The 23,826-nt window shown below is 60.2% G+C and overlaps 3 protein-coding genes across 9 annotated transcripts in view; 2 read left to right on the plus strand and 1 right to left on the minus strand.

The window, feature by feature from the left end:
* Window positions 1-5,032: 5,032 nt before the first annotated feature.
* Nicol1 (NELL2 interacting cell ontogeny regulator 1) lies at window positions 5,033-7,054 on the plus strand. Of its 2 annotated transcripts, none has more exons than XM_004847398.4 (4): window positions 5,033-5,760; window positions 5,938-6,085; window positions 6,213-6,301; window positions 6,945-7,054. In XM_004847398.4, exons 2-4 carry the CDS (start codon window positions 5,962-5,964, stop codon window positions 7,008-7,010), a joined length of 279 nt encoding a protein of 92 aa, XP_004847455.1. In that variant the 5' UTR covers window positions 5,033-5,760; window positions 5,938-5,961; the 3' UTR covers window positions 7,011-7,054. The 2 variants fall into 2 exon arrangements, with proteins under 2 accessions (XP_004847455.1, XP_012928599.1); XM_013073145.3 differs by having other exon boundaries at window positions 5,710-5,775.
* A 4,243-nt stretch (window positions 7,055-11,297) lies between these two features.
* On the plus strand, window positions 11,298-19,273 carry Aspnat (aspartate N-acetyltransferase). The gene is made up of 3 exons (XM_004847397.4): window positions 11,298-11,966; window positions 12,808-12,972; window positions 14,775-19,273. Exons 1-3 carry the CDS (start codon window positions 11,594-11,596, stop codon window positions 15,140-15,142), a joined length of 906 nt encoding a protein of 301 aa, XP_004847454.2. The 5' UTR covers window positions 11,298-11,593; the 3' UTR covers window positions 15,143-19,273.
* Window positions 19,274-20,379: 1,106 nt separating this feature from the next.
* The window catches only part of Poln (DNA polymerase nu), a 147,337-nt gene continuing 143,890 nt past the window's right edge, over window positions 20,380-23,826 (minus strand). For all 6 annotated transcript variants that reach the window (XM_021260401.2, XM_021260400.2, XM_087187780.1 and 3 more), the window contains 3 exons: window positions 21,848-21,915; window positions 21,233-21,294; window positions 20,380-20,707 (listed from right to left, as the gene is read on the minus strand). In XM_021260401.2, the coding sequence (XP_021116060.2) occupies window positions 20,402-20,707; window positions 21,233-21,294; window positions 21,848-21,915 (436 nt within the window). In that variant the 3' untranslated portion in view covers window positions 20,380-20,401. The remainder of the gene's footprint in view (window positions 20,708-21,232; window positions 21,295-21,847; window positions 21,916-23,826) is intronic.

Below are 23,826 nucleotides of genomic sequence, written 5' to 3' on the forward strand. Positions count from 1 at the left end.
AGTGTCTCTGTTTTAACGTTTAGATCTTTGATCTATTTCAATTTTAGTTTAGTGCATGGTGAGATAGGGTCTAGTTTTAATCTTTGGCATGTGAAAAGTGAGTTTTTCTAGCAGCATTTATTAAAGAGGCTATCTTTCTTCCAGTGAAGGTGTCAGGGCCATCATTTATATAAATCGGAGTTGCAAGAAATTCAGGCCAGAATTCCGGGGTTCCTGGGGCTTTTTGGGCCACAGAATACAGATGAGGACCCAACACGGGGCTGAGGCAGTGTCCCTGTCCATGCGAACTGTCCAGGGGGGCAAACGCATGAGGGCAGAAAACAGTTGTGGTTTCCAGGGTCCGGGAGAGGTGACTATCATGGGTAAAGGGTTTCTTCTGGGGATGATGAAAATTTCTGGAATTAGATAGGCCTGATGTATGCACAGTTTTGTAAATATGCTAAAACCTACTGAATTGCACACTTTTAAAGAGTAAATTTATGGTGTTAAATTATATCTTGAGTATTTTTTTTGGCACCTGGGATCAAACTCAGGACCTTGTGCTTGTGTGGCAGGCGCCAGAACCACTGAGCTAAATCCCCTGCCCTAAATTATATCTTGACACTTTTTTTTTTTTTTTTGCAGTACTGAGGACTGAACCATGCACGCCAAATAAGCACTGCACTGAGCTACATCTTTGGCCTTTTTTCATTTTGAGACAGGGTGTCTCTAAGTTGCCAAGGCTAGCCTTCAACTTGAGATTCACCTGCCTCAACCTTGCCAGAGTTGGGGTTATACGTGTGTGTCATCACAGCTGGCCAAGCATGTTTTTAATGCACATATACCAGATTTTCGTATAACCTAAAATGATCAAAGTAACAATATTGAGTCTACCAGTGTGACAATGGAAGAAAAAATTGGCCCAAGATATGAACTTCACCAAAGAATATATTTGGATGGGTAAATTAAAAGGTGCTCAACAGCTGATTATTAGGGAAATGAACTATTTTTTTTTTTGGTACCAGGGATCGAACTGAGGACCCTGTGCTTGCAAGGCAGGCATAGTGCCACTGAGTTAAATCCCCAGCCTGAGAAATGAACTTTAAAGCTACCAAAGGGTGCTGCTATATTTAATAAAATGTCTCACAGGGCCGGGGATTTAGCTCAGTGGTTTCGCCGCCTGCTGTGCAAGCGCAAGGACCCGAGATCGATCTCCAGTACCTAAAAACAAACAAAGACTCACATGTAGAAGTCTGATCATGATACAGGTTGGAAGGAATGGAGGGGAACTGGAGCTCTCAGATGCTATTAGTGGACACGTAGGAATCTATAACCACATGGGGAAAATCTGGCAGTTTCTTCAAAAGCAAAGCATGCGCCTACCCAATGATGCAGCCATCCCAGCCCAAGATCGTCACCAAGCGGGACGAAAGCACATGTCCATACAGACTTGTTTGTGAACAGCCAGGGCTGCTTCCCTGTCTCAGCTAAGCGCTGGAATCCACTGGAACGCCCACCATGTGAATGCATAAGGAAACAGTGGTTTACCCTGGAGAAGGAGCCCTTCCCACCAGGAGGCAGGAATGACCCACTGATACAACAACACGGACAAATCTCTAAATAATCAAACTGGTTCAGAGTGGCAACAAAGATGACATGCTAGGGCTGGGGATTTAGCTCAGTGGTTTCTTCGCCTGCTGCGCAAGCACAAGGGCCCAAGTTCGATCCCCGGTACCAAAAAAAAAAAAAAAGATGACATGCTGTATGGCTCCACTTTTGTAAAATGGAAAGGCAAACCCATAGTCACAGGAAGGGGTGGTTGTTGCGTGGTGGGTATGCAGGGAAGAGAAGAGGAGGGCCCACAGAAGGGACGAGGGTGATGTTTATTATGGTGGGGCTTGGGAAGCTGTAACAAGTGTACACAGTTGGGAAAATGGATCAAAATAAGGGCAGAAGGTGTAGCTCAATGGTAGAATGCTTGCTTAGCACTCATGGAGCCCTGGGTTGGTCTCTAGCATTGCAAAAAAAAAAAAAAAAATCATGCTGTTTCAATATGTGCAGTTTACAAGATGTATTAAAAATATTCAGTGACTCTTTAAACAAAAACTTACTGCAGTAAAAGATACATTGCCATGAATCCCCCTCAAAATCCTCCCCCTAGGGCCGGGGATTTAGCTCAGTGGTTCTGGTGCCTGCTCAAAAGCGCAAGGTCCCAAGTTTGATCCCCAGTACCAGAAAAAAAAAACACAAAAACCCTCCCCCTTGCTTCAAATACCATGTATTTCATTGTTCTTGGCACTTTCTGAAGCAGTTCTGGAAGTTTTTTTATTTTTTTTGGTACCAGGGATCACTCTCAGGACCCTGGGATTGAGAGGTAGGTGGTGGAGCCACTGAGCTAAATCCCCGGCCCTGGAAGTTCTCTTTCAAGGGTGTCTTTATGAGATGGGATCAAAAATACAGTGAATGCTGCTGCCAAACACCATCCAACAGAAAGGGTCCTAAAAACATGATGCTGCGTCCTCATCCATCTCAGTCATGGATTTGACACTGTGCACTTCCGGCTCTTCCTCAGTCAAAATGACCATGACAGGGAAATGCTTTGGATCAATTCAGGACATCAGAGCAGCCACAACAGTGCAACTAAAGACACTCAGGAAAGAGGACTCCAGAATGGCTTCAGAAAGCAGCAAGAACGAAGGGGTCAGTGTACTTAAAGGGAGGGGGATTAATGGTAATGTCTTTTACTATATTTTTTTAAAAATGAAGTATTTGGGGCTGGGGATTTAGCTCAGTGGTTTCACTGCCTGCTGCGCAAGCACAAGGACCCAAGTTCAATCCCCAGTACCAAAAAACAAAACAAAAAATAAAATATTCAAGAAAAAAGTGTAAATAGAAGGAAAAAATGGAAACAAAGCTTTTGTACATAGGGAGGGGAGGAGGGGCTTTAGGGGAGAATGGATAAAATAAAATAAATAAAAAATAAACATAAAAATGAAGTATTCATAGTATTTTCCCATCCCATTGTGTGCTTTATGAATTGGTAAAAAGGTGAGTAAGTATATTTAATAACCCTTAGTGCCCTTTAACTCCATGAGCTCTTCTTGATTTACAACCTGTCAGGGATTTTAATCCCGGGGAGACCTGATGCCGTTGCTGCTATTTCATGCAGTCACCTCCAGGTTCCCCTCCTTCGCACTCTTTCCTGCAGCTCGGAGCCTTTACTGGCCTGTCACCAAAGTCCGTCCCGGGAATTTCCTTCCTGAGGATCTCCTGCAGTGACCTCCCAGTCTCTATATGAACACGTCATGTTGCCCTCACTCTCTTTCAAAAATATAAATCAACTCAGAAAATGAGTACATTTGGGGATCTCCTCAAGGAGCTGGCTGAAGCTCAGTGGTCCAGTGCTTTCCTTGCACGTGTGAGGCTCTGGGTCTCACCAACAGCCATGCAGGCGAGTCCTCAGATTCCAAGTGCAGCTGGATCCGCCTCAGGCCCCAGCAGAGAGTTACCAGGTCCACTTCAGACACCACAAACAGCACAGCGGCAGGGATGTGGAAGTCAGAAGCAATAAATACACAGCTGGCACCACCCTGCAGTGCATTTGATCTGTTTTTGAGGCTTTATTCCAGGCAATGCTTCAGGCCATGTCCGCTTGCTGACTGTGGGAGTCTAGTAGAGCCGCTGGTGCTTCTGTCCTCCAAAGTCAGTGGACAGGCCAGCCGTCACTCCTACTGCCTGCGCTCCGAGGGCCAGCTATCTGGGGAGGGGAGGCAGATTATGGAGCCCTTTCTCTGTGCTACTAGTTTTGCAGGGACGTGGCACGTGCCAATTCTTCCTTACTTTCCCTTGGCACTGACTGAGGTCGGTAAACATGTGAGTTGGTTTCGGGAAGCTTCCTGGTCATTCTTAGAACCCTGTTGCATCCCATTTGCTCTCAATTCTTGTCCACAAACCCCACTGGATAGAGCTCAGGCCTTCTTTCCTGCTCCACCACATCCTTCCCATGTATTCAAAGAAATCTTTTGATCTATTTATTTGGTCTTAATCCAGTCATCCCACTCTGTCTTCCTGCTCACTATTGCTCTTCTAATTTGTGCCCAATGTGGAGCCAAACTGGGTTTTGGGGATTGTGTTTTTAAGCTCTAGAATTCCTACACGGTTATTTTTCAAACTTTGTCTGGTTTTCTCCTTGTTTCTTAATATTTTCAAAGTTCTTTTAAAAACCTTAAGGGCATTCGTTTTAAGATCCACACGGAGTCGCGCCACTGTTTCTGCTCCTTTGTGGTTGGTGCTGGGTTCCTGGTGTTTGGGGTTTACTTCCGCTACTTACTACTCCAGGGATCGTCTTTCGGGTTTCCTAAGGCCTAGGGTGAAGCTGTTTTCCTGTGGGGCCATTTGGATTTCTGTGCTGCTTGCCATGGGCATCACTGGTCTGGAGCCTTTACAGACAATTTCCCCTTTACATTCTCTGGTTGCAAATCCGCACTACGCAGCCCGTTTTAGCTCCTCCGAGGCAGGCCCCCCTTCCTTACCTCCTCAGGACCCAGACACAGGCCCTGGCCCGTGGGGTGCAGAAGGGCTGTGGGTCCTTTTCACCTCCCTGCTCCACCTGGGGAGGAGCTGTGAGGCTGGACCCCTGGTGCTGGGCTGCCGAACTGGAGCCCCTGTCCCAACCCCACTGATGCCAGGGTCACTGCCTCTCTTTCCCGCACTTCCTGGACTGAAATTTCAAGGTCTCTCCCAGCCCTTTCTGGGCTGCAGGGTCTGAGGGTGGGGATGCCCAGGAAGCAGGTCCACAGTCGCGGTCCTTGGACCTACAGGGCAGTGGCCTTGGCCTCGCTGGGGTCCTGGAGAGGAGAGGCCCCGTCACCCCTGCCCTAGAGGTTAGGGTCCCCTTGGGGCGCCCCCTGGCGTCTGCGCAGGGCACCAGCGTTTGTGCGGACGCTCACAGCCCCGCCGTGCAGCCAGGGCCGCCTACCCTCCGGACCCGTGGAAGCCCCTCCTCCCTGCAGGACCAGCCTGCACGGCTCACCTGGGGTCCTCCACGCGGAAGAACGAATCCGGATGGAGGCGGTCCCTGCCGCGCTGTCTCCCTCTGCGTGTTGGGGCTGCGCGGGGAGTGGAGAGGGCGCCAGGACCCAGGACTTTCCCGCGCCCGGCCCGACGCCCATGGCCCGGCTACCTCCGCGCGGGCTCTGCTGCGCGCGGCGGTGACACCGGGTGATGGGCAGCTCCCAAGCCTGAGGCAGCCCGGGGCGGTGGTGGCCTCGGGTCCGCGCCTGACCCCGCCACCCGGGGCAGTGACCGCGCGCAGGGTCGGCGGGAGGCTGGACAGGGCCGTGGGGCTGCGGGCGAGGCGGCAGGAGAGAGGGCCGCGGGCCTGGGGCGCCCCCTGTGGGCGTCGCGCTGTGGTCGCGCGTCCGAGGGGCTCCCGCGGCGTGGACCCAGAGCGTGTGGCTCGCGCTTGTTGAGGTCCCAGGCTCTTAAGGCCAGCAACCCCGTGCGTTCGCGGGGGGCATCGAGAGGCCGGTGACACTCCGGGTCACAGGGGGCGAGGGGGCCGCGCATCGACCCTCCACGCGCGGGGACCCCGTCGGGCCCAGTCCCTTGGCTTTGTCCGGTGCCAGCGCCGCCTCATCCCAGCCAGCCTGCCGGGAGCTGGCTCGCGTTGTCATGACGACGACATGGTGTGGGGGCGGGGGCGGTCGGGCCCGGCGCATGCGCCGTCGCGGTGCGTCATCCGAGACGCCGAACGATTGCTCCTGGGGTCGGTGAGCCTCGGTGAGAGCGGGCGAGGTGCTCTAGGCCGCGGGCCGGGGCTGGGCCCGGGAGTGGGGCGGGACCGGCGGGGTTCGAGGTCTGCGGAGTGGGCGGCCCGGATTACGGGCCAGGGTGGGTGTGCCTAGGGTCCGCGGGCCGGGAGGGGCGGGCGCGCGGAGCTGACCCGGCTCGCCGCAGGGCGGCCCGGGTCCTCCCTCGGCCATGGCCCCCGCGCCCTCGTGCCGGGCCCTGCTGTCGCCCACGCCGCTGCTGCTCCTGCTGCTGAGCCTGGCACTGCTAGGAGTCCGCGCCGAGCCCCCCGCTGGGAGCGCCGTCCCTGCGCAGAGTAAGTGCGGCCGTCCCACCCGCCTTTGTCCCCGGAAGCGGTGGACGCGGAGTGGGGGCGTGGGCGGGCGTACGAGGACGCCTCCCGCGCTCGCTGGGACTCGGGGTGACGCTGCCCGCGCCCGCAGGCCGCCCCTGCGTGGACTGCCACGCGTTCGAGTTCATGCAGCGCGCGCTGCAGGACCTGCGGAAGACGGCCTACAGCCTGGACTCGCGGGTGAGCGGGTGGGGCGCGGCGGGAGCCCTCAGCCAATTCAGTCCCCTTGTCTGCCCTGCTCCCTGAAGTTACCCCTGGGATTCTGAGCGCAGGTCTCACACCAGCACGCTCCTCCGTGTCCAGCGCTTTGGGGCCATGTCCTATCTGCTGTGGCAGAGGGACGGGATCTCCATCCCAGATCCAGGATGCTCATCCGGGATGAGGCCAGGCCGAGAGGGCCTGGCTGGAAAGAGGGTGTGGCCAGTGTGGGGGATGGGAAGTCAGGGAGGTCCTAGGCTGCAGGGTGCGGGGGGGGGGGGGGTGTAGAGTCCTTAGTGACAGGAGTTCCTGGAAGTGGAAAAGACCCAGCCCCACAAGCCCTGTGCCCGATTGTGGACAGTGTTGGAAGGCACACACTAGGGGACAGGTCTGGGGCCGGGCTCTTGGGGGCCCCTGGGGGCCCCTGGCTTGTCTCAGGATTGCAGTGGGGTGTGGGGTTCAAGACAAAGACACTGAGAGGTGGGGTGTGAGTTGGGGAAGGAATGGAGATTAGGGGTAGATGGTCTGCAGGGCAGGAGAGGGGAGAGCGGGGAGGGTTGGGTGGGTGCAGCTGCCAGGAACCAGTGCCTGGGCTGTGCCACCCACACGCTTCTCTGTTTTGCAGACCGAGACCCTCCTGCTGCAGGCCGAGCGCCGGGCCCTGTGTGCTTGCTGGCCAGCTGGGCGCTGACCACCCCAGCCAGTGCTGTCTTCTGTCAATAAACTCTGCTCATAGCCCGTGTCCTGTCTCCATACTCTGACCACCAGAGTGTTTGTCGCACCACAGGAGCCCCTGGTTAGGAGTCTCTGGGCCTTGCTTTCCCTGGCTGTCCAGGTGGAAGGCCCCATCGGTGTCACGACCAGCTCAGTGTGCCCTTGTCCATACAGGAAGTGCCCCTGCTTCTGCAGGCACTGGGCACAGCCCTCTCAGTCCTGCACCAGGCCTGCTTGTCTTCTGTAGACACTGGCCAGACATCCTCGGTCCCCCAAGACTCCTCTGCATTGGGGTGGGGACAGCTGCAGTGGGGCTCCCTGGAGACTCAGAGCCTGGGCTTCTAGGAGACAGGGCAACTGAGCAGAGGGTAGGTGGCCAGTGGCTGGCCCTGCCTGGGCAACAAGGACGACTGGCTGTGAGTTGGTGGTCCCCATGCACATCTGCACAGGGCACACAGTGCCTGGCAGCGGTGAAGCAAGGACAGCTCCTTCCCTGTATCTGTCACATAACTGCTTTTGGAAATGGAGTTGATACCTTTTGTCAAAGGACGGAACACACTGCCAGAAGTGAATCCAGGCACACAGGAGGACAAGGCCACAGTGACGGACACAGCCCAGATGGACATGTGGGCTCTTGGAGCCTCAGCTCTAACACTGGGCTCTGTGCTGCTGTCCCAAGTGGGTCCTGTGCATTCCCGCAGGAGGCCAGTCCTGGAGCACACAGTCCTGCTCTGGGCCTGTCCTGTTTTCTCCCTCTCTCCTTTTTCCTTTTCCTCTTCTTCCTCGCCCATCTGTTTGTCTGTCTGAGAGACTGGGGATTGAACCTGGGGAGCATTGAGCCATATCCCCAGGCCTTTTTATTTTATTTATTTATTTTGGTACCGGGGATCGAACTCAGGTCCTTGCACTTGCGAGGGAGGTGGTGGAACCACTGAGCTAAATCCCCGGCCCTTTATTTCTTTTGATAGAGAGTCTCGTAAGTTGCCCAGGCTGTGATCAATTTTGAGTACACATATGGTGGGAAATGAGAAGGAGGAGGCGAGGAATGTAGATTTTGTTCTAGGTATGTGTTGCCGGACAGCAAATTAATACAGGAATATTTTCAGTGTAAGTATTTCCCGTGTAGTATTTGGGATGGACTTAGACTGAAAGTTATTGTTTATCCAAAATCCCAGTTTCAGTGGGCGTCCCATATTTCCCAGGCAGCTGTCAGCCCTTCGCGCAGTGTCCAGTTAACTACAGAGCCTGAGACTTCCGGGAGAACATCCGGGGGCCCCTAAGGATGGAGTGGGTGCCAGCTAGGCTGATACAGGATTGGCACCAGGAGGGGCCCTAGGGACCACAGGGAATGGGCTGGAGCTGGACAGGAGGGAGGAGTGGTATTGTTTTGGTTTTCCCCACCATACTTAGGGGCTTCACACTGGGCTACGTCTTCAGACCTTTTTAAAAAAATTTTTTGAGACAGTCTCAGTAAGTCACTGAACTGTCTAGGCTGGGCTTGAGTTGTGAACCTCCTGCCTCAGCCCCCCAGTGTCAGGATGACAGGTGTGGTGCCTGGCTACCTTCAGGGTTTGGAATAAGCAGAGGTTAGCTCTGAGGTCTGAACAGGACCCTTTCTGGTGGACAGCACTGGAGCAGCACCATGGAGCAAGTGGCTGTGGGAGAGCAGCTGGGCTCCAGATGTGTTTGGGAACAGTCAGCAAGGGCCATGCCACTGGATGGGGACACCTGGGCAAGGAAGGGCCCTGGAAGAGAAGGCTGTGCTGGCCAAGGTCCCTGTGGCCTGGGAGTGGACAGAGGAGCCAGGTGTCCCGAGGGCTGGGAGCTGTGTGCCGCTGAGGCCAAGCCCACACTGAAATGGGCCCCGGCTGAAGCTGAACACAGGTAGAGATGGGGAGGCCTGGCTGGGGTTCTGGGTGGGGCAGAGAGGGAGCCAGGGATGCCTTGCTTCCCTGTGGTCAAGGTCACTGGCTTTCAGTCTGTCCTGGGCCCTGACAGCCGCATGAATAGCAGGGCTCCTGCTGGTCTGTGTGTCCCCATCCTGGGCTGTTCTTGCCAGGAGCCCCCTGCCCTAGACCCCACATGCCCTTCTCCCCACTGCAGGCTGTTTGGTCGAGTTGGTCAGCAGCACCTTCTGTGGCAGTTCACAGGTCAATGCCTCGGCCAGGCTGCGCTGGGCCTGCTCGAGTTCCTTCCTGGTCTCAGGGCCCCAGCCTCCAGCCCGTTCTCTGCCCTTCCTTTCTGTGGAGAGGATGGGTGATGACATAGGCACTCTGTGACCGGGACTTGCTTTCTGCCCCAGGGGCGGCTGAGGGCACTTTCACCTGGAGCCTAGGATCCTGCTTGGGGAAATGACATCTGCTAACCCAGCCTCCACCAGTTCCTCTGGCTAGTGGCACACTGCGCCTTCTGGACCAGCCCTGATTTTCTTCCCTGCTCTGTCTCCTGGGCTCTGCTACTTTTTAAACACGCCTTTCCCCAGCCCTCGCCCATCTCTGTTTGTGTTCCTTTCTCAGGGCTCTGGCGCCTCAGACTCCCCTCCATCCATGGGGACATGACCTCAACAGCATGTCCTTAGACACCCGGGCTGGGGGCCTTCCTCCTAGTGAGACATCCTTACCCGCACCTGTTTCGGAGTCTGGCCGGGTCCCTCCTGCCCACCTGAGGTCCTGGGAGCGGAGAGGGCCTGATGCTCCCAGCTCAGGAAAGCAGAGCAGGCAGGGATTCGAGGTCTCCCTCTCGGTTTTCAGGGCTGTGGGCAGAGGGTGCGCGCTGGCTCCCCGCATCACTAAGGAAGAAACTGAGGCTCCAAAGCCTGCGTTACCCTACCGTACCCAGGTGCGTGTTCAGGCCTCCATGCCCATCCGGAGGCTGAGGGGGCCCACTGGCCCCTTGGTACCCCCAAACGGACTCCTGTGAACCAGGGCCTGCGTGGGGTCACACGGTCGCGGGGACCTGGGGGCCGAGGGTGCGGGAGGGGGTCCTGCAGGGTTGGAGGAGACTACCTAGGACCCTAGGCTCTGCTTCGGTCCGGTCCCGGAGCCCGGCAGTGGGGCAGAACAGGGATGGCCCGGACCCCGCGTCGGGGCCTGCAGTGGGTGGGTAAGAGCCCACAGTCTAGTCTGGACCACCGCTCTGAGGTCACAAGGTCACGGAGGCCCGACACCCATGCCAGCGCGGGCTCTGACCTGTCGGGAGCTCCTGGCCAGTGGACTTGGCCTCTCCCCTTTCGCGGCCCCCACCAGGTGCACGGTAGTGCGACCGCACTGTCCTACTTTCCTGCCTGGCCCCTCGCACGCAGGTGATGACCTGGGCATGCCTGGCCGGCCGGGGCCCTGGTGGCCACTGTGGCCATTCTGGCCCTTGGTCCACGTGTGGGCGGTGGAGGTTGCTGTTTGAGATCCTCCGCTTCACTCGTGAGGTCACGGCCGGGTCTAGACTTTCCTTGCGTCTCAGAAACGTGCAGGGTGACAGTGCCAGTTCCAATCCCCTTCCGCGCCACCGGCCCGGCTGTCCCCTCCCAGCGCTGGGTGACCTCCGTGTGACTTCAGCCGCCCCTAAGTTCCCAAGTCCACGTCACAGCGCAGGTCGAGGGGCCTCAGGCCCGGACCCCAGGCCTCGGCCCCAGGTCCCCGCCCAAGCGCGCGCCGCTGCCCTTCCTGAGGCGGAGGGGCGCAGGGCTGTAGGGGGACAGAAGCGCGCAGCGCGCACGACAGGGTGCCGGACTACCCGAGCCGCTTCCCGGACGACGCCTCTCGCGCCAAGCCTGCCGAGTCCGCAGGTCCCGCGTGGAGACACTGCCGTGCGCCACCAGACCCCTGCACCCGCACTGCGCCCACGGGGCGCATGCGCGGGCCGCGGAGGGCGGGGGCCCGAGGGTCCCGCGTTCCCCTCACCGCGCCCGCCGCGGGGACCCAAGTCGGCTGGCGTGTGCGGCGCTGCGCGAGGCGGCAAGGGCGTGGGCATTGCGGGCCGCCTCGGAAGCTCCCCGTTCAGCCCGCCCGGCCCTGCCATGGGAGCTCGGGGACCGCGACCGCAGCCGCGCTCAGACAAAGGGGCGGGAGACGCGGATGCTCCTGTGACTGCGCCCGGCGCCGGCGTTTCGGGCGCGCGGGGCGTGGCAGAAGGCGCCCATCACGCGCTCCCCGCCGGCCTCCGGAGCCCGCGCTGCGCCTCCGGGCCCGGAACTCGGGCCGGGCCACAGCCCCCGCCCCGCTGCCCGGCCCCCGCGCTGTCACCCCCCCGCCCGCCCGCCCGCAGCGCTCGAGTGTGCCACGGGCGGCGCGGAGGCGGCGGCTCTCCCACCCCAAGATCACATGGTGACCCTCGGCAGCCAATGCAGTGGACGCTAGGACCCTGCGGGACCCGGGCGCCGCGACTGCACCGGCGCCACCGCATTATAAATACTTCTCCAAAATGCGGCGCAGCTCCCTGCGCGCGCCCCGGCCGCCCGCCGCCTCCGCCCCGCTTCCCTGAGCCGCCGCTGCCGCGCCCTCGCGCTGGGCCCGGGCTGTGCCCGCCGCCGGCCGCGTCCCCCCGCAGCGCCGCCCGGCCGGGTGCATGCATTGTGGGCCTCCCGACATGGTCTGCGAGACGAAGATCGTGGCCGCGGAGGACCATGCGGCGCTGCCTGGGGCCAAGAAGGACTCGCTGCTCAACGCCGCAGGCGCCATGTGGCCCCCGCTGCCTGCCGCTCCCGGCCCGGCCGCCGCGCCCCCCGCGCAGGGACCCCCGGCTGGCGGCGGCGCGGGGGGAGCGGGTAGCGCGGGGCCGCCGGGGGGGCGCGACGTGTGCATCCGCGAGTTCCGCGCCGCTGAGCAGGAGGCAGCGCGCCGCATCTTCTACGACGGCATCCTTGAGCGTATCCCCAACACCGCCTTCCGCGGCCTGCGGCAGCACCCGCGCGCGCAGCTGCTCTACGCCCTGCTGGCCGGTCAGTGCGCGGGGCCGGGTGCCGCAGTCCGGGGCGGGGCGGGGCGCGTGGGGGGCTCCGCTGTGGTAGCCTCCGGGGCGTGGGAACGCGAGGCGAGGACGGGCTGTGGGCAGGGCGTCCCCGCTTCCCTGCTGACCCGTCGTGTCGCGGTCCCCGCCTGGGCACCCCAGTGGGGGCGGCGTGACGGGGCAGGTGTCGCGGGGCGCGGAGCCTATATATAACCGGCGGGCGGGGGAGGCCGTGCACCCGGGACTGAGAAGACGGCGGCAGGCGCCCGTCCTCCAGGCCCCGCTGGGCAAGGCCGGCTTTCCATTGCACAGATGGGGAGCCGGGGACCGCCCTCCCAAGGTCACCGGGGAAGCGACCTTCACCCTGAACCTCCGCCTCCTGGGCAGTCTGAGTGTGGCTGGCGGGGTGTGAGTCTCTGCCCGGCCCGGAGCCACCTCCCCAAGCCGGCCGCAATGGGGGCTCCCTCCAGCTCCCCGGGGGTGCGCCAGGTCAGATCCGGTGGGGAGCAGCAGGGGACTGCCCGGGTGGCGAGCACTGGCAGCCCAGGGAGTAGCAATTCGGGGCAGCCTCTCCCGTGGTGTTCCCACTTTGTTTCAGGTTAGGAAGGTAGCGTGTCTTTGTGGCAGGAAATTTCAAAATAGGGACTCGTAGAAAGGGGCCGCAGACCATGACTCTGCTCCTGCTCGGAGTCGTCTCTGTCGCGCATGCCCCTGAGCGCTGCACTACCAAGGTGGCTGGGGTGTTGCAGGGCCAGGTGTGTCTTGCCCACCCCAGGCCAGGCCCAGGCCAGCAGCGCCGCCCCTTCCCACTCACCTGTGCCCCTTGCCTGCAGCGTTCTGCTTTGCCGTGACCCGCTCGCTGTTGCTGACTTGCCTGGTGCCCGTGGGGCTGCTGGCCCTGCGCTACTACTACAGCCGCAGGGTGATCCTGGCTTACCTGGACTGCGCGCTGCACACCGACATGGCCGACATTGAGCAGTACTACATGAAGCCCCCCGGTGAGTGGGGCCGTGGATCCTTTTCTCCCCTCCCTCTGCCCCTTTTTTGGGCAGAGCTGCTCCCTGCCCCGGCGCCAGGGCATGGGCTGGGGTCCTGAGGAACTGAACCCCTGAGTGACAGGCTTTTTGCCGAGGTTGGGGTGTCCCTAGGTGGGGCAGGCAGAGCTGGGTCCTCTCCCTGGGTGGCCCCAGCTGGCTCTGGGCCAGGGCGGCTGGGCGCAGACCTGCTGGGTGGGGTGAGGCCCTGGCTGTAATAGCTTGTTGGATTTGGGGCTTATGGGGAGGGGAAGATGACATAGAGGAGGGGCGGCACCCCAGGAGCAGAACCTCAGGGCAGAGGTCCTGGTCCTGGTCTCAGCCTCTGCTTCGGCTTGGCCTCCAGGCCACTCAGTGACCGAGAGGCTGTGTTGGCTCTGTGGCCTTCTGTTGAGGAAGGGGCTGGGACCTGGGGGGCCCGGGACTCAGGACTGTTCTCTGCCCCAGGGTTGCCCCTGAGGCCCTAAAGCTGGAGAAAGGAGACTTGGCCCTTTGGGGTGTGAGGGTCTGTCAGGTGCTGGAGCGTGTGGGCCGAGGAGGGGCTGGGTAGCAGGAGCCAGCTGCGTGTGTGGAAGGGCACCCTGCTCTGGGCGGCCAGCTTCTGGCGCTGCCTGTTCTGTGCCTCCCAGCCCTCTTGGGCTCCCTTTATCTGAAAGCTTTCCCCAGATCCAAACAAAGCATCCACTTACCTGGCTCTGCAGGGCAGGGGACAGGGCCACATAGAAGCGGTCATGGGGTGCAGCACAGCTGGAGGTCCCTGCTGGGGCCAGGCCTCTTGGGGCTTATGGCTCCTGGGGGGTCCTTGTGTGCTCTTCCTGGGACATCTGGGTCCATAGAAAGACTCCACAGGGCACAGACTAAACAGCTGCTGTTAGGGTGTGCAGATCTGTGGGAGTTGCTCATGCAAACCAAGAAACTGAGGCTTGGGGAGGGAGGAGCAAGGTATGCTCAAGGCCACTCAGTGCCGGGGCGACCTCAGTGCTGGCTTGCCAGGTGGGGAGGGACCGGCTCAGGGGACACCCTGAGGCTTGGGGTGGAGGGTTCTCCTGGGGAGCTCCAGCTGCTTCTGCTGCTGGTGAAAGTGGCCATCGAGGCCCTTAGTGATCCCTTAGCTGCATGAGCATCAGGTCCTGCGTTGGACAAGATGGCATCGCCTTCGTGGGGGTCAGGAGGGGAGTGCTTTCCAGGTTCAGCACAGACCTCTGGGGAGGATTTGGGCCCTCAAGAGAGGCTAGGGAGGGCTGTGCAGGAGGCAGGGTGCACTGGCCAGGTCCAAGGAGTGGGCACCCCTTGGCTGGTCAGCTCTGCCCTCTGCTCCCCCTCAGCCTCCAGAGAGGTCTCTGTGTGTCTCTCCCACCTTTGGCTATCAGAGATGGCCAGGTTTTCCAGTGCCCTCTCCCCTCCCAGTCTCCTGGCCCTCTGCTGGTCAGCAGCTGGCCTGGGCTGTGCTGTGGGCAGGCACAGTTGCCCGGAGAGGAGAGACTGGATCAGCGGGGCTCCAGGTGCCTGCGACTGTCCCTGGTGTCCCAAAGGGTAATGAAGTGTCCTCCAGTGGGTGCCCTCAGTTCCCAGAACAGGCTGGGAGGAGTGTAGCCAGCTGGGCTGGGAGCCAGGGCAGGTTGGCTATATCTGGGGCCTGGCCTGGGTCACCTGTGGCCGTTCCCGTGTTGGTCCTGGGTAGGGGCCCTGGCTGAGGCCAGCTCTCTTGTTCTGGGGGGCTCCTCGGCCTGCCCTTTCGTGTGTCCCTGACTGTCCTGTTCCCACAGGCTCCTCCTTTTGGGTGGCTGTGCTGGACGGTAACGTGGTGGGCATTGTGGCTGCACGTGCCCACGAGGAGGACAACACGGTGGAGCTGCTACGCATGTCTGTGGACTCCCGCTTCCGTGGCAAGGGCATCGCCAAGGCGCTGGGCCGGAAGGTGCTGGAGTTTGCGGTTGTGCACAACTACTCTGCGGTGGTGTTGGGGACCACAGCTGTCAAGGTGGCTGCCCACAAGCTCTATGAGTCACTGGGCTTCAGACATATGGGCGCAAGTGACCATTACGTGCTACCTGGCATGACCCTCTCGCTGGCCGAGCGCCTCTTCTTCCAGGTCCGCTACCACCGCTATCGCCTGCAGCTTCGTGAGGAGTGAGGGTCACTGCCCGCCCACCGCCCCATCCGCCCCCCTACACCTGTGCCCACCCACCTGCCCACCCACCCGCCTGCCGCCTGGTGCGGCCCTGCTTCCAGACGCTCACCTTGGCGTTTGTGTTGGGCTTTCTCCTTCAACATCACGTGGTTATCTGGCTGTTCCTGGGTGTGTGGGGCTGTTGCTCATCTGAGACAGGGCAGTGGGTGGGGTCTGCAGCCATGGCCTCCCCCCCAGCCTTGGGAAGCGGAGTTGTGGACCCTCAGACTACCCACCAAGCTGCCACCTGCCTCTGTCCGGAAGGCCTCATCTCATTAAGCACAGAAGCTCTGCCCAAATCCTCCAGGAGCAGACTCCAGCCCCCTGGCCAGGCTGTGGCCCGGCCATTGTCCCTGAAATGTGGCCCAGGCTGGCTGGCCGCTGCCCTTAGGGAGGCTGAGGTGGCTTCAGGCCCCATGCTGCTCTGTGCATGCTGAGGACGTGGCTGTCTGCCGCATGCCGCATGCCACAGCCCCTGCCCTGCTGCCCTTCCCAGACCGGACCCAGGACCCAGGCCTGTGTGCACTCCAGGGGGGCTGGCCTGGGCCCGCCCACCCTGCACCCACTCCTGCTTTGCTTTGATACCATGTCACCTCTCTCCTGGTCCCTGCGTCCTGTGCCTGGGCTTGGCTGACTTGGTGCAGCACCCAGGTGTGGTTCCTGTAGTGACCTGTCTTACATCATGGCGGGGGCCCAGGGGGACACCTGTTCCCCAGTGCCTACTAGATCAGGCGACCCCTCCCAGCTACCTGTGGCCCCCTGCCTCAGCTGTCTGCCGGGGTCCACCCTGTGAATCTTACTAGCCCAGGCTGCTGCCGGTGATGCCCAGCCACAGCTTCTCCCAGCCTGAAACTGACCCGTTTTCTAATAAGTTACTTAGACAGAATAGCACTCTGCATGACTTTAATTCTTGGGACAAAATGGTAGTTTGTACCTTCAGACACACACGTCCGTGTGGTGCTAGCATATGCACTGTTTCTGGCCCCGTTTGATGGGGGTGGGTGGAGGGCTTCATAGTGAGATCTGGGGAGACCCTGACCTAGTGTAACCCCTCTGCAAAAACATTCCTGGCTTGTGAGGAAGCTGCAGGCTGCCCCTTCCAGCCCTGGTCTGCAGGACTGAGGGGACAGGGCCCATCCCATAGTCCTGGAGGGGAGTTGGGCACTGCCAAGGGAAGGTGAGCAGGACCTGCTATCTCGCCGTGGCCAGCTCAGCTGACTTGAGGGTGGCTGGGCAGGGAGAGGGATGGTAGGGCTGGAAGTGACCACTGGTCAACTGAGCCTGTGCCTAGTCTTATATGGGAGGGCCACCCAGACCCCTTTGTGTGGAGCTTGAGGGACTGGGGGAATGGCAGGCAGGGTGGCCACAGAGCTGGGACCCTGACACCGAGAATATGCTCTTAGGCTCTTCAGGAGGGAATGGATTGGCAGCCCAGCCCTCACTCCAGGGGCCTTTTTGTTCTGTTAGCAGTTGAGGCACTTGCAGAGCACTGTACAGACCCCGCTATCCCCTGTACATTCCTCCCTGGTGGCGCCCGGTCCCCTTTGGGGGTGGGAGTTTTGTAGACTGTACAGAAATTGGCACCCTATTTTCTTGCAGCTCTCAGATTTTGTTAATCTGGATTATACAGACAGACGTAAAGTGTTTTAGCAAAATGGAAAACAAACAGTTGTGCCTTCTTTTTCTGTTTGGTTTGGTGTTGGCTTGGGCTGGTCTTAGTTGCTGGGGGCCGTTGGGGCTGCTGGCCAGTCTTAGGCCCTGGGCCGGGGCAAGGCCGCTGTAAGTGGCAGTGTCTGGTTGGTGGGCAGCTCCAGCCAGCAAGGCTTCACTCCCTGTGCCTTCAGAGCCTGTAGTTGCTGGGGCTGGGCAATGGGGTGGGGGCAGCTGGGCTCACAGATCAGGCAGAGCCCGGTACCAGGGAGCCCTTAAGCTGACCTGGGGCTGGCTCTTGGCAGCCCCATTGCTGGGCTCAGAGGCCTTCCTGGCCTAAGCTGCCTCTGCCCCAAGAGATCTCTTGCCAGCCATGCGGGCCATGGGTCGAGGGAGGGACACTTGCTGGGCTCTCAACTGTCTTTTGGCACCCTTCTGTCGCTGCTGGGATTTGGCTAAGATGCCAGGAGCAGGTTGGCAGGGTGGGCTTCAGCCCTCGCCAGGCTGGCAGGCAGACCTCCTGTCCCTTGGAGCTACAGGCTGGGTGCGCTGGTGCCCCTGCCCACCCCAGCCCTCCATGTCCCCCAGCTTGAGCGCTAATTGCTCCGCAGTTGTGCACTGACACAAATTTTATACGTTTGTGGAAACTGCTGTGTCTTCTACCTCCATGGAGGCCCTTCTGGGCTCACTGCCGGTGTTTGGTGTGGTTCCTCTGAGTTTGCCAGCCCACTGCTCCCTCCCTGGGTCTCTCACCGCTTTGTGGCCTGACAAAGTCTAGGGAGCCCAGCCTGGGGGCCCAGGGTTTCTGTTGTTTGTTTGCAGGCCTCTGTGGAGCGGGAGGGTGGATGCTGGGGCAGTGTCCAGGCCATCAGTGTTTGCTGAGCCTGGGGAACAGCTGCTAGGTGTCCCCTGGCAGCTCCCCTGTGGGTCCTGCATCCATGCAGACAGTCAGCCCCTGGGGTGGGTGGCCAGGAGGTTGGCACACCTGTACTGAGGCCATCTGTGGTTGGCCCGAGTGCAGGGAGGTTGAGCTCTTGTGTCCATGGCAGCCTCTCCCCAGTCCTACATCTACTTCCGTGCCCAGTGGCTGAGATGTGTGCAGATGGTGGGGCTGAGGGAGTGGATAGCAGCCCAGAGACCTTGAGGCCCTGCGTGGCCCCTGGCCTGCTCTGGGTCCTTTCTCAGAGCGATGGGCATTCACAGGCCCTAGAGGGGAGAAGAGCTTCCCGGCCTTTGCCAGGTCCCCTTTGCCAGGGGTGCTCTGAGCCCGGGCCTGGCTTTGAGAGGCTTATTGCCTGTGCCGCCTGTGCCACCTGCCCTTGCCTGTCCTGGGTGGCCTGAGCCCATGCTCTCCCTGGAGCTGGCTTCGGGGGCTGCGTATGTGGCCAGGGCTGTCTGGGCTTTGCTGGTATGTGGGCTTCTTGGGCTGTAGGTGGCTCCCAGCCTGGCGGGGAATGTGTGGGCACCTGTGGGCCCATCTCCCTGTCAGTGCCTGAGGGGCAGCCGGGGGCTGCCCCTGCCTGTCGGTGGGTGTGTGCTGGTGTGTGTGCCGGGCCTGGCCTTGGGCTCAGGCTGTCAGGGTTGAGTTCAGGGCTGGCCCTGGAATGAACTGCCCCATGGTGCGACGTCCATGGGCAGCACAGCTTGCCAGAGCTGCCCGGGCTGGGGTGGAGGCTGAGCCCTGACTTACCATCTTTGGATGTATTTTTTAAACAGCAATAATTAGCCATTTTAAGGAAGGGGTGTACCCACATGTGTGCGTGCGTGGCTGTGTAGTGCAGCTGTGTGAGCGTCTGTGGATGTGTGCACGTGAGTATGCGTGTGTCTGAGCATCTGTGCACACTGCCTGCGTGTGGACACCTGAATACGAGTGTGTGTGCACATGTGTGTGTGTACAAGTGCTGCACGTGTGAGCCTGTGTGCCTGTGGGTGAGCACTGCGTGTGTGCCTGTAAACAGCTGTCCATGTGGATGGAGTGTGTGCGCACATGTGAGTGTGTGCAGGTGTTGCGATGGGGAGGGCGTGGGCAGGGCTTCCTGCTCTGGGAGGCGCTCTGTGGTGAGAAGCAGGGTCCCGGGCCCCGGGCCGGGCCGGCTCTATGTGTGTACCCCAGCCCTGCTGGGTGCCAGATAGGTGGTCAGCCGCAGTCCACCTCCCTCTTGGCCGAGGCAGGGCAGAGGCAGGAGGCCCCATGAACAGACCTGCCCTGCTTTGGTTGGGGCAGGGGCCACGTCTTGGTGGGTCTCACTGCCGTGGTGTGTTCCTAAGCTGTACTGTGAGCCCAGGACAGGGCGGGTGTCCTTTGGCCCCGGGATGTGCCAAAGCAGCCCCGAGGGCCAGGTGACAAGCCGAGTCCCCAGGAGACAGGCTGGGCCCAAGTGGGTGTGTGCCAGCCTGCATGGCCCCCAATGCTGCTGTTTTTCAATAAAATCAGAGTTGAAGGAACCGCCTCTGTGCTTTATTGAGACACCTCCTGGGCTGGAGTCCTTGCCTCCCACCCAGGCCCCTGCTCCCTCCTGGGAGCTCGGCTGAGGCGACCCCGAAGCAGGTGACAACCAGGTGGCCCTGTGGGCCTCCCAGGTGCATCTGGGAAGGAGTCTGGTGCTCTGCCTGTGTGTGGGGGGCCAGGCTGCAGCCCCGGGTAGGGAGCTGGGCTAGTGGGTGGTGTGGCTCAGGCGCAGCACACTTCTGAGCAGCTGCCCAAGGGTGCTGCTGCCCCAGGTTCGGAATCCCTAAACCCCTGACACTGCCGAGAGACAGCTTGCCGCCCCCCCCACCTAGGGGACCTCTGCCGCCAGGCCCCCTGCTCTATCTGGCCTGGGGCTAAGGTGCCAGCAAGGCAAAGAGCTGGGCTTGGGGCTGGGGATTGGGTGCTGGTGGGACCTTGGCCCCTTCCAGGCCTGCAGCCCCTGCCAGGCAAGCCCAGGTCTGGGTTCTTAGTTCCAGGGACATTGACACCCCTCAGTGGGTGGCTGCTCGCAGACCTGGATCCTGCCTGCCTAACATTCTGAAGACTGGTGTGAGGCTGGGTCCACACAGGTGGGTGGGATGGAGCCCCACTGTCCTTAGGGGTATGGAGGGTGCTGGGCACTGTGGGGTGGGTACAGACCCCTCGCCTGCAGATCCCAGTGCTAGGTGCCAGCTTGGTGGCAGAGGGATCCTGGGAGCCAGGGAGCCTTCAGTACCCCTCACCACAGGGTTCCTCCTCTGTCTCCCTCTTCCGCGCCCCTCTCCTGGCACATTCCTTCCTGACCACTCCCTGTGCCAGGGTCAGGGGCTGCCCCTCGGCCAACAGGAGGTGTTCATGGCCTTGGCGGGCTCGGGTAACAAACACCAAGCTCATCGGGATATCTCAGCTGGAACCAAGGCCAGGAGCCCTCAAGGTGCCTCCGCCCTGGATGGCAGCTCCCTGGCCGTGTGGTGCTGTGTGTGGTACACAGAGTGCAGGGCCTGACTGGACGCTCATTGAGATTTAGGGTGCTCAACTCCAGCCAAGTGGTGGGGGGCTGTGGTCATAGGCCCTCCCCAAGGACTCACACAGACCAGAAGGATGGCTTTGGAGGAGGTGTTTACTCAGGCAGACCCAGCCCTGTGCCCCTCCTGCAGCTCCCACACTGTCCGAGGTGACCTTGAAAGGCCACACAATGGGCTGGTGGAAGCCAGTTCTCTCCTCCCACTGTTGCCTGGGGCTACAGACAAAAACGAAGGGGAAAAATGCACGGGCCTGGGGTATGTGCTGAGGAGCCCTGGTGGAGGGCAGCCATCGCAGCCAGGCGACTCAGACTCATGTGACTCAGAGGAGCCCCGGGGCAGGGCCTCCTGCAGCGGGGCCAGGCATCCCCATGAGCGGCCGGCACTCAGGCTCACCTTCAGGGGCACCTGTGGGCGGCAGCCAAGAATGAGCCCGGGTTGTGGCCTGCTGTTCACGTGTAGGGTACAGAGCACACTGGTGCATTTACCACAGACATGAACAGACGCGGCCTGGCAGACTGCTGCAGACAGATGCACACACATTCACAGAGCGGGCACATGCATGTGCACAAGCACACGTCTGTCCAAGGATAGACAGCACCCCACTGCCAGGCGCGACTCCCCCACCGACTGGCCTCTTGCAAAGACCAGGCCTGCAGGGCTGCCAGGCAAGGGGCTTTGGGGTCCAAGGTGTGTCCTCGGGCATCTGCACTCACCATCCAGGGGCCCCGATTGGGAGCGGGCTCCAGCCCAGGGCTGTAGAGGAAGCCCTACAGCTCCTCCTTAAGTGGGGTTTGTGTGTGTGTGCAGGGCGCCACTAGCTGTAGCCCCTGTCCCCACAGCCTCTGCCTCCCAAAGGCTCCTGCTCCTGGGGGCAGAGTCCATGCTCTCCTGGGGGTGTAAGGGGCTCTGGGCTGCTGGGGGGTCCCTCACCTGCAGCTGCAGCTCTGGGCTCCAAAGGCGCTGCAAGGACTCCATGGCCCTCCTGACGAGCACTGCAACAGGAAACGGCTGCTTGCAACCTGCCTGGTCCCCAGATGGTCATCTAAATCCCTGTCCACAGCCGAGGGTGTTTTCTGAAGCCCCTTGGCTGTGCCCTCCTGCCCCCAGCAACCGGCCCTCAGCCTCAGGTCTCCCTGGTTGGGGCTGTTCAGCCAGGGGTGCCAGGCGCCGGGCTGGCCATCAGGCTCAGGCTAGGGAGGGGTCCCAGGTGGTCCATGCCAGCCAGAGCAGCTGGGCACAGGTGTCAAGATCCCTGTGGTAGCATGTGAAGTCTGGTGAGTCTGGTGTGCCTGTCATGACTGTGAGGGCAGCCCCATGGCACCTGCCAGTCCTAGGGCCTTGGTCACCATCTTCCCAGACCATCGTCCAGCAGTCCAGGAGGCGAAGCCCTGGACTCTGGTGAGGCTCTGGAAGCACTGGGCACCTGCCTGGGCCTTCCAAGGTCCCCAGATGGAGCTGGTGTTCTGTCTGCTGCAGGGGGAATGAAGGGAGGATATGGGGGGAATTCAATCTGGGACAGAAAAGTCCTGGGCCCCCCAGGCTTACCTGCGAACTCTGGGACCTGTGAGTCCTCCACTTCAAATAGCAGCTCATCGTGAATCTGGGCAACCAACCTAGAGGTGGACAGGCATTACCTGGAGATGCACTCTTAGCCAGGTGCTGAGGGGAGGTGGGTGTGGGTGTGTGGAGGGTCCAGGCTGAGCCCTGCTGCACAGGGTTACCTGCTCTCACCAGGACTGCTCCTGGGACTGCTGGAGAGGCAAAGGGGGCAGCCATTATGAAGCCCCTGTTCTTCCCAGGGGGTGGGGCTGACCATGCCACACTCTGAAGAGCCTGGAAGGGGCAGAAGGCCCCCTTGGGGTGGCATGGGGCCCACTGTGAGGGGTGAATATACCTGGCACGTGGGGGGCACCCCCATCTCAGCGTAGAGAAAGAGGGGAGGCAATCTTTTAATAATTTGCTTTTGAGCCTGGTGTGGTGGCACACACCTGTTATCCCAGCACTCAGGAGGCTGAGGCAGGAGGATCACTTGTGCTACACAGTGAGTTCAAGGTCAGCCTGAATTACATAATGAGGTCCTGTCTCAAGCAAAAAAAAATTTTTTTTTTTGCTTTTGAAGTCAAAGGAATAAATAGACACTTAAAGTTTGGAAAATACATCACCATTCAAAAGTGTAAAATTTGAAAATTCTCCTAGTTCAGCCCCACTCTGAGGGTGTATGTGGGGTGCCCCAGCAGGACTGGACATGCGCCTTTTTCTGGTGAAAGGCACCTGCGAGGGGCTGTCAGGCCCTAAAGGGCAGCACCATGCCTCATCTCGTCCCCTACACCTGCTCCGGGCTCCCACACTACTCTACAGGGGAGGCTGCCAAGGCCACACAGGGCAGTGGCTGTGGACGTGTGATGAGCCGAGGCTGCATTGCCACGCTAGCCCCTGGGAGCAGAGCTCTGCAGTGGCCTCCTGGCTCCATGTTCCTCTCATTCCTCCCCTTGGACCCTGGTGTTGGGCAGGGTGGAGATGGAGCTGTGTCCCCAGCCACAGAGCATCGGAGGGTCCCTCAGCTGGAGTGGACCAGGAGATGTGCACCTCTAACCTCCAGGAAGGCCTAGAGGCTGCTCTGTGGGGGGCTCTTTTGACCATCACTACTTTCTTTTTTTTTTTTGGTACCGGGGATCGAACTCGGGTCCTTGTGCTTGCACAGCAGGTGGCAAAACCACTGAGCTAAATCCCCGGCCTGACCATCACTACTTTCTTTTCGCTTAGAAAATACTGTGATGGTTGGATCAGCTGCCTCCACCATGGCCCAGGAGAGAAAGGGCCGGAGACCCAGAGGGACTTCCGTCCTGCTGTCCTGGGCTTCAGAAACAGCAGCATGGCGCCCTGGGCTTCTCTTCTGGAGCCCAAGCTGCAGCTGCCATGGTGCTGGTGGCTGCACGCAGGGACGGTGGTGTGGACCCTCCAGGCACCACAAGGGAGGCAGGAGGGAGAGGTGTGCCGTGTGCCCCTGCACCAGCTGGCCAGGGTACCTGTGCTGCCTCCAAAGCCAGTCCACGCAGGACACGGGCTGGGTGCAGCACGGTGCACTTCCTGAAACTAACTGGGAGGCTCTGGCAGGGCCTCTGGCTCCTGAGGGCCCCTGTGCAGGGGCAGAGACCTCAGAAAGGTGCTTGTGAACCTCTCCAGATTTAGCAGAAGCAGTTTCACACGTCCTGAAATCACACTGTGAAATTCTGAGCTGCTGGTGTGGCAGACCTAAGAATAGGTGTGGCTGTTAGTCACTCACACATCATCCTCACAGCCACCGACGCCGCACTCATGACTGCTCCAGGATGGGAACAGGCTCTGGAGAGGTTAGGGTTAGGGAACAGCCTGACGCAGGCCGACAGAGCCTGGCTGCTGTGAGGGAACATTCCAGAAGGGGTTCACCCTGCCCTCCTTCTCAGGGTCCTCAGCTTTGTGGAGCTCCCCTGTGAGTCCCCCGAGAGCATGCCTGTGTGATGGCCCTGTCCCAAGCCCACTTCTAA

Source organism: Heterocephalus glaber, unplaced genomic scaffold (genome assembly GCF_053883595.1).
Source record: "Heterocephalus glaber isolate CG9 unplaced genomic scaffold, H.glaber_assembly_v1.0 deba00001509, whole genome shotgun sequence".
Taxonomy (NCBI): domain Eukaryota; kingdom Metazoa; phylum Chordata; class Mammalia; order Rodentia; family Bathyergidae; genus Heterocephalus; species Heterocephalus glaber.

What these genes read in the sequence shown, in the direction of transcription:
- Nicol1 (XM_004847398.4), top strand. Translation starts at nt 5,962, where the DNA reads ATGGCCCCCGCGCCCTCGTGCCGGGCCCTGCTGTCGCCCACGCCGCTG. An exon ending in GAGCGCCGTCCCTGCGCAGA is followed by an intron (nt 6,086 to 6,212) that starts GTAAGTGCGGCC and finishes CCGCGCCCGCAG; the next exon opens with GCCGCCCCTGCGTGGACTGC. An exon ending in CCTACAGCCTGGACTCGCGG is followed by an intron (nt 6,302 to 6,944) that starts GTGAGCGGGTGG and finishes TCTGTTTTGCAG; the next exon opens with ACCGAGACCCTCCTGCTGCA.
- Aspnat (XM_004847397.4), top strand. Translation starts at nt 11,594, where the DNA reads ATGCATTGTGGGCCTCCCGACATGGTCTGCGAGACGAAGATCGTGGCC. An exon ending in GCTCTACGCCCTGCTGGCCG is followed by an intron (nt 11,967 to 12,807) that starts GTCAGTGCGCGG and finishes CCTTGCCTGCAG; the next exon opens with CGTTCTGCTTTGCCGTGACC. An exon ending in GTACTACATGAAGCCCCCCG is followed by an intron (nt 12,973 to 14,774) that starts GTGAGTGGGGCC and finishes CTGTTCCCACAG; the next exon opens with GCTCCTCCTTTTGGGTGGCT.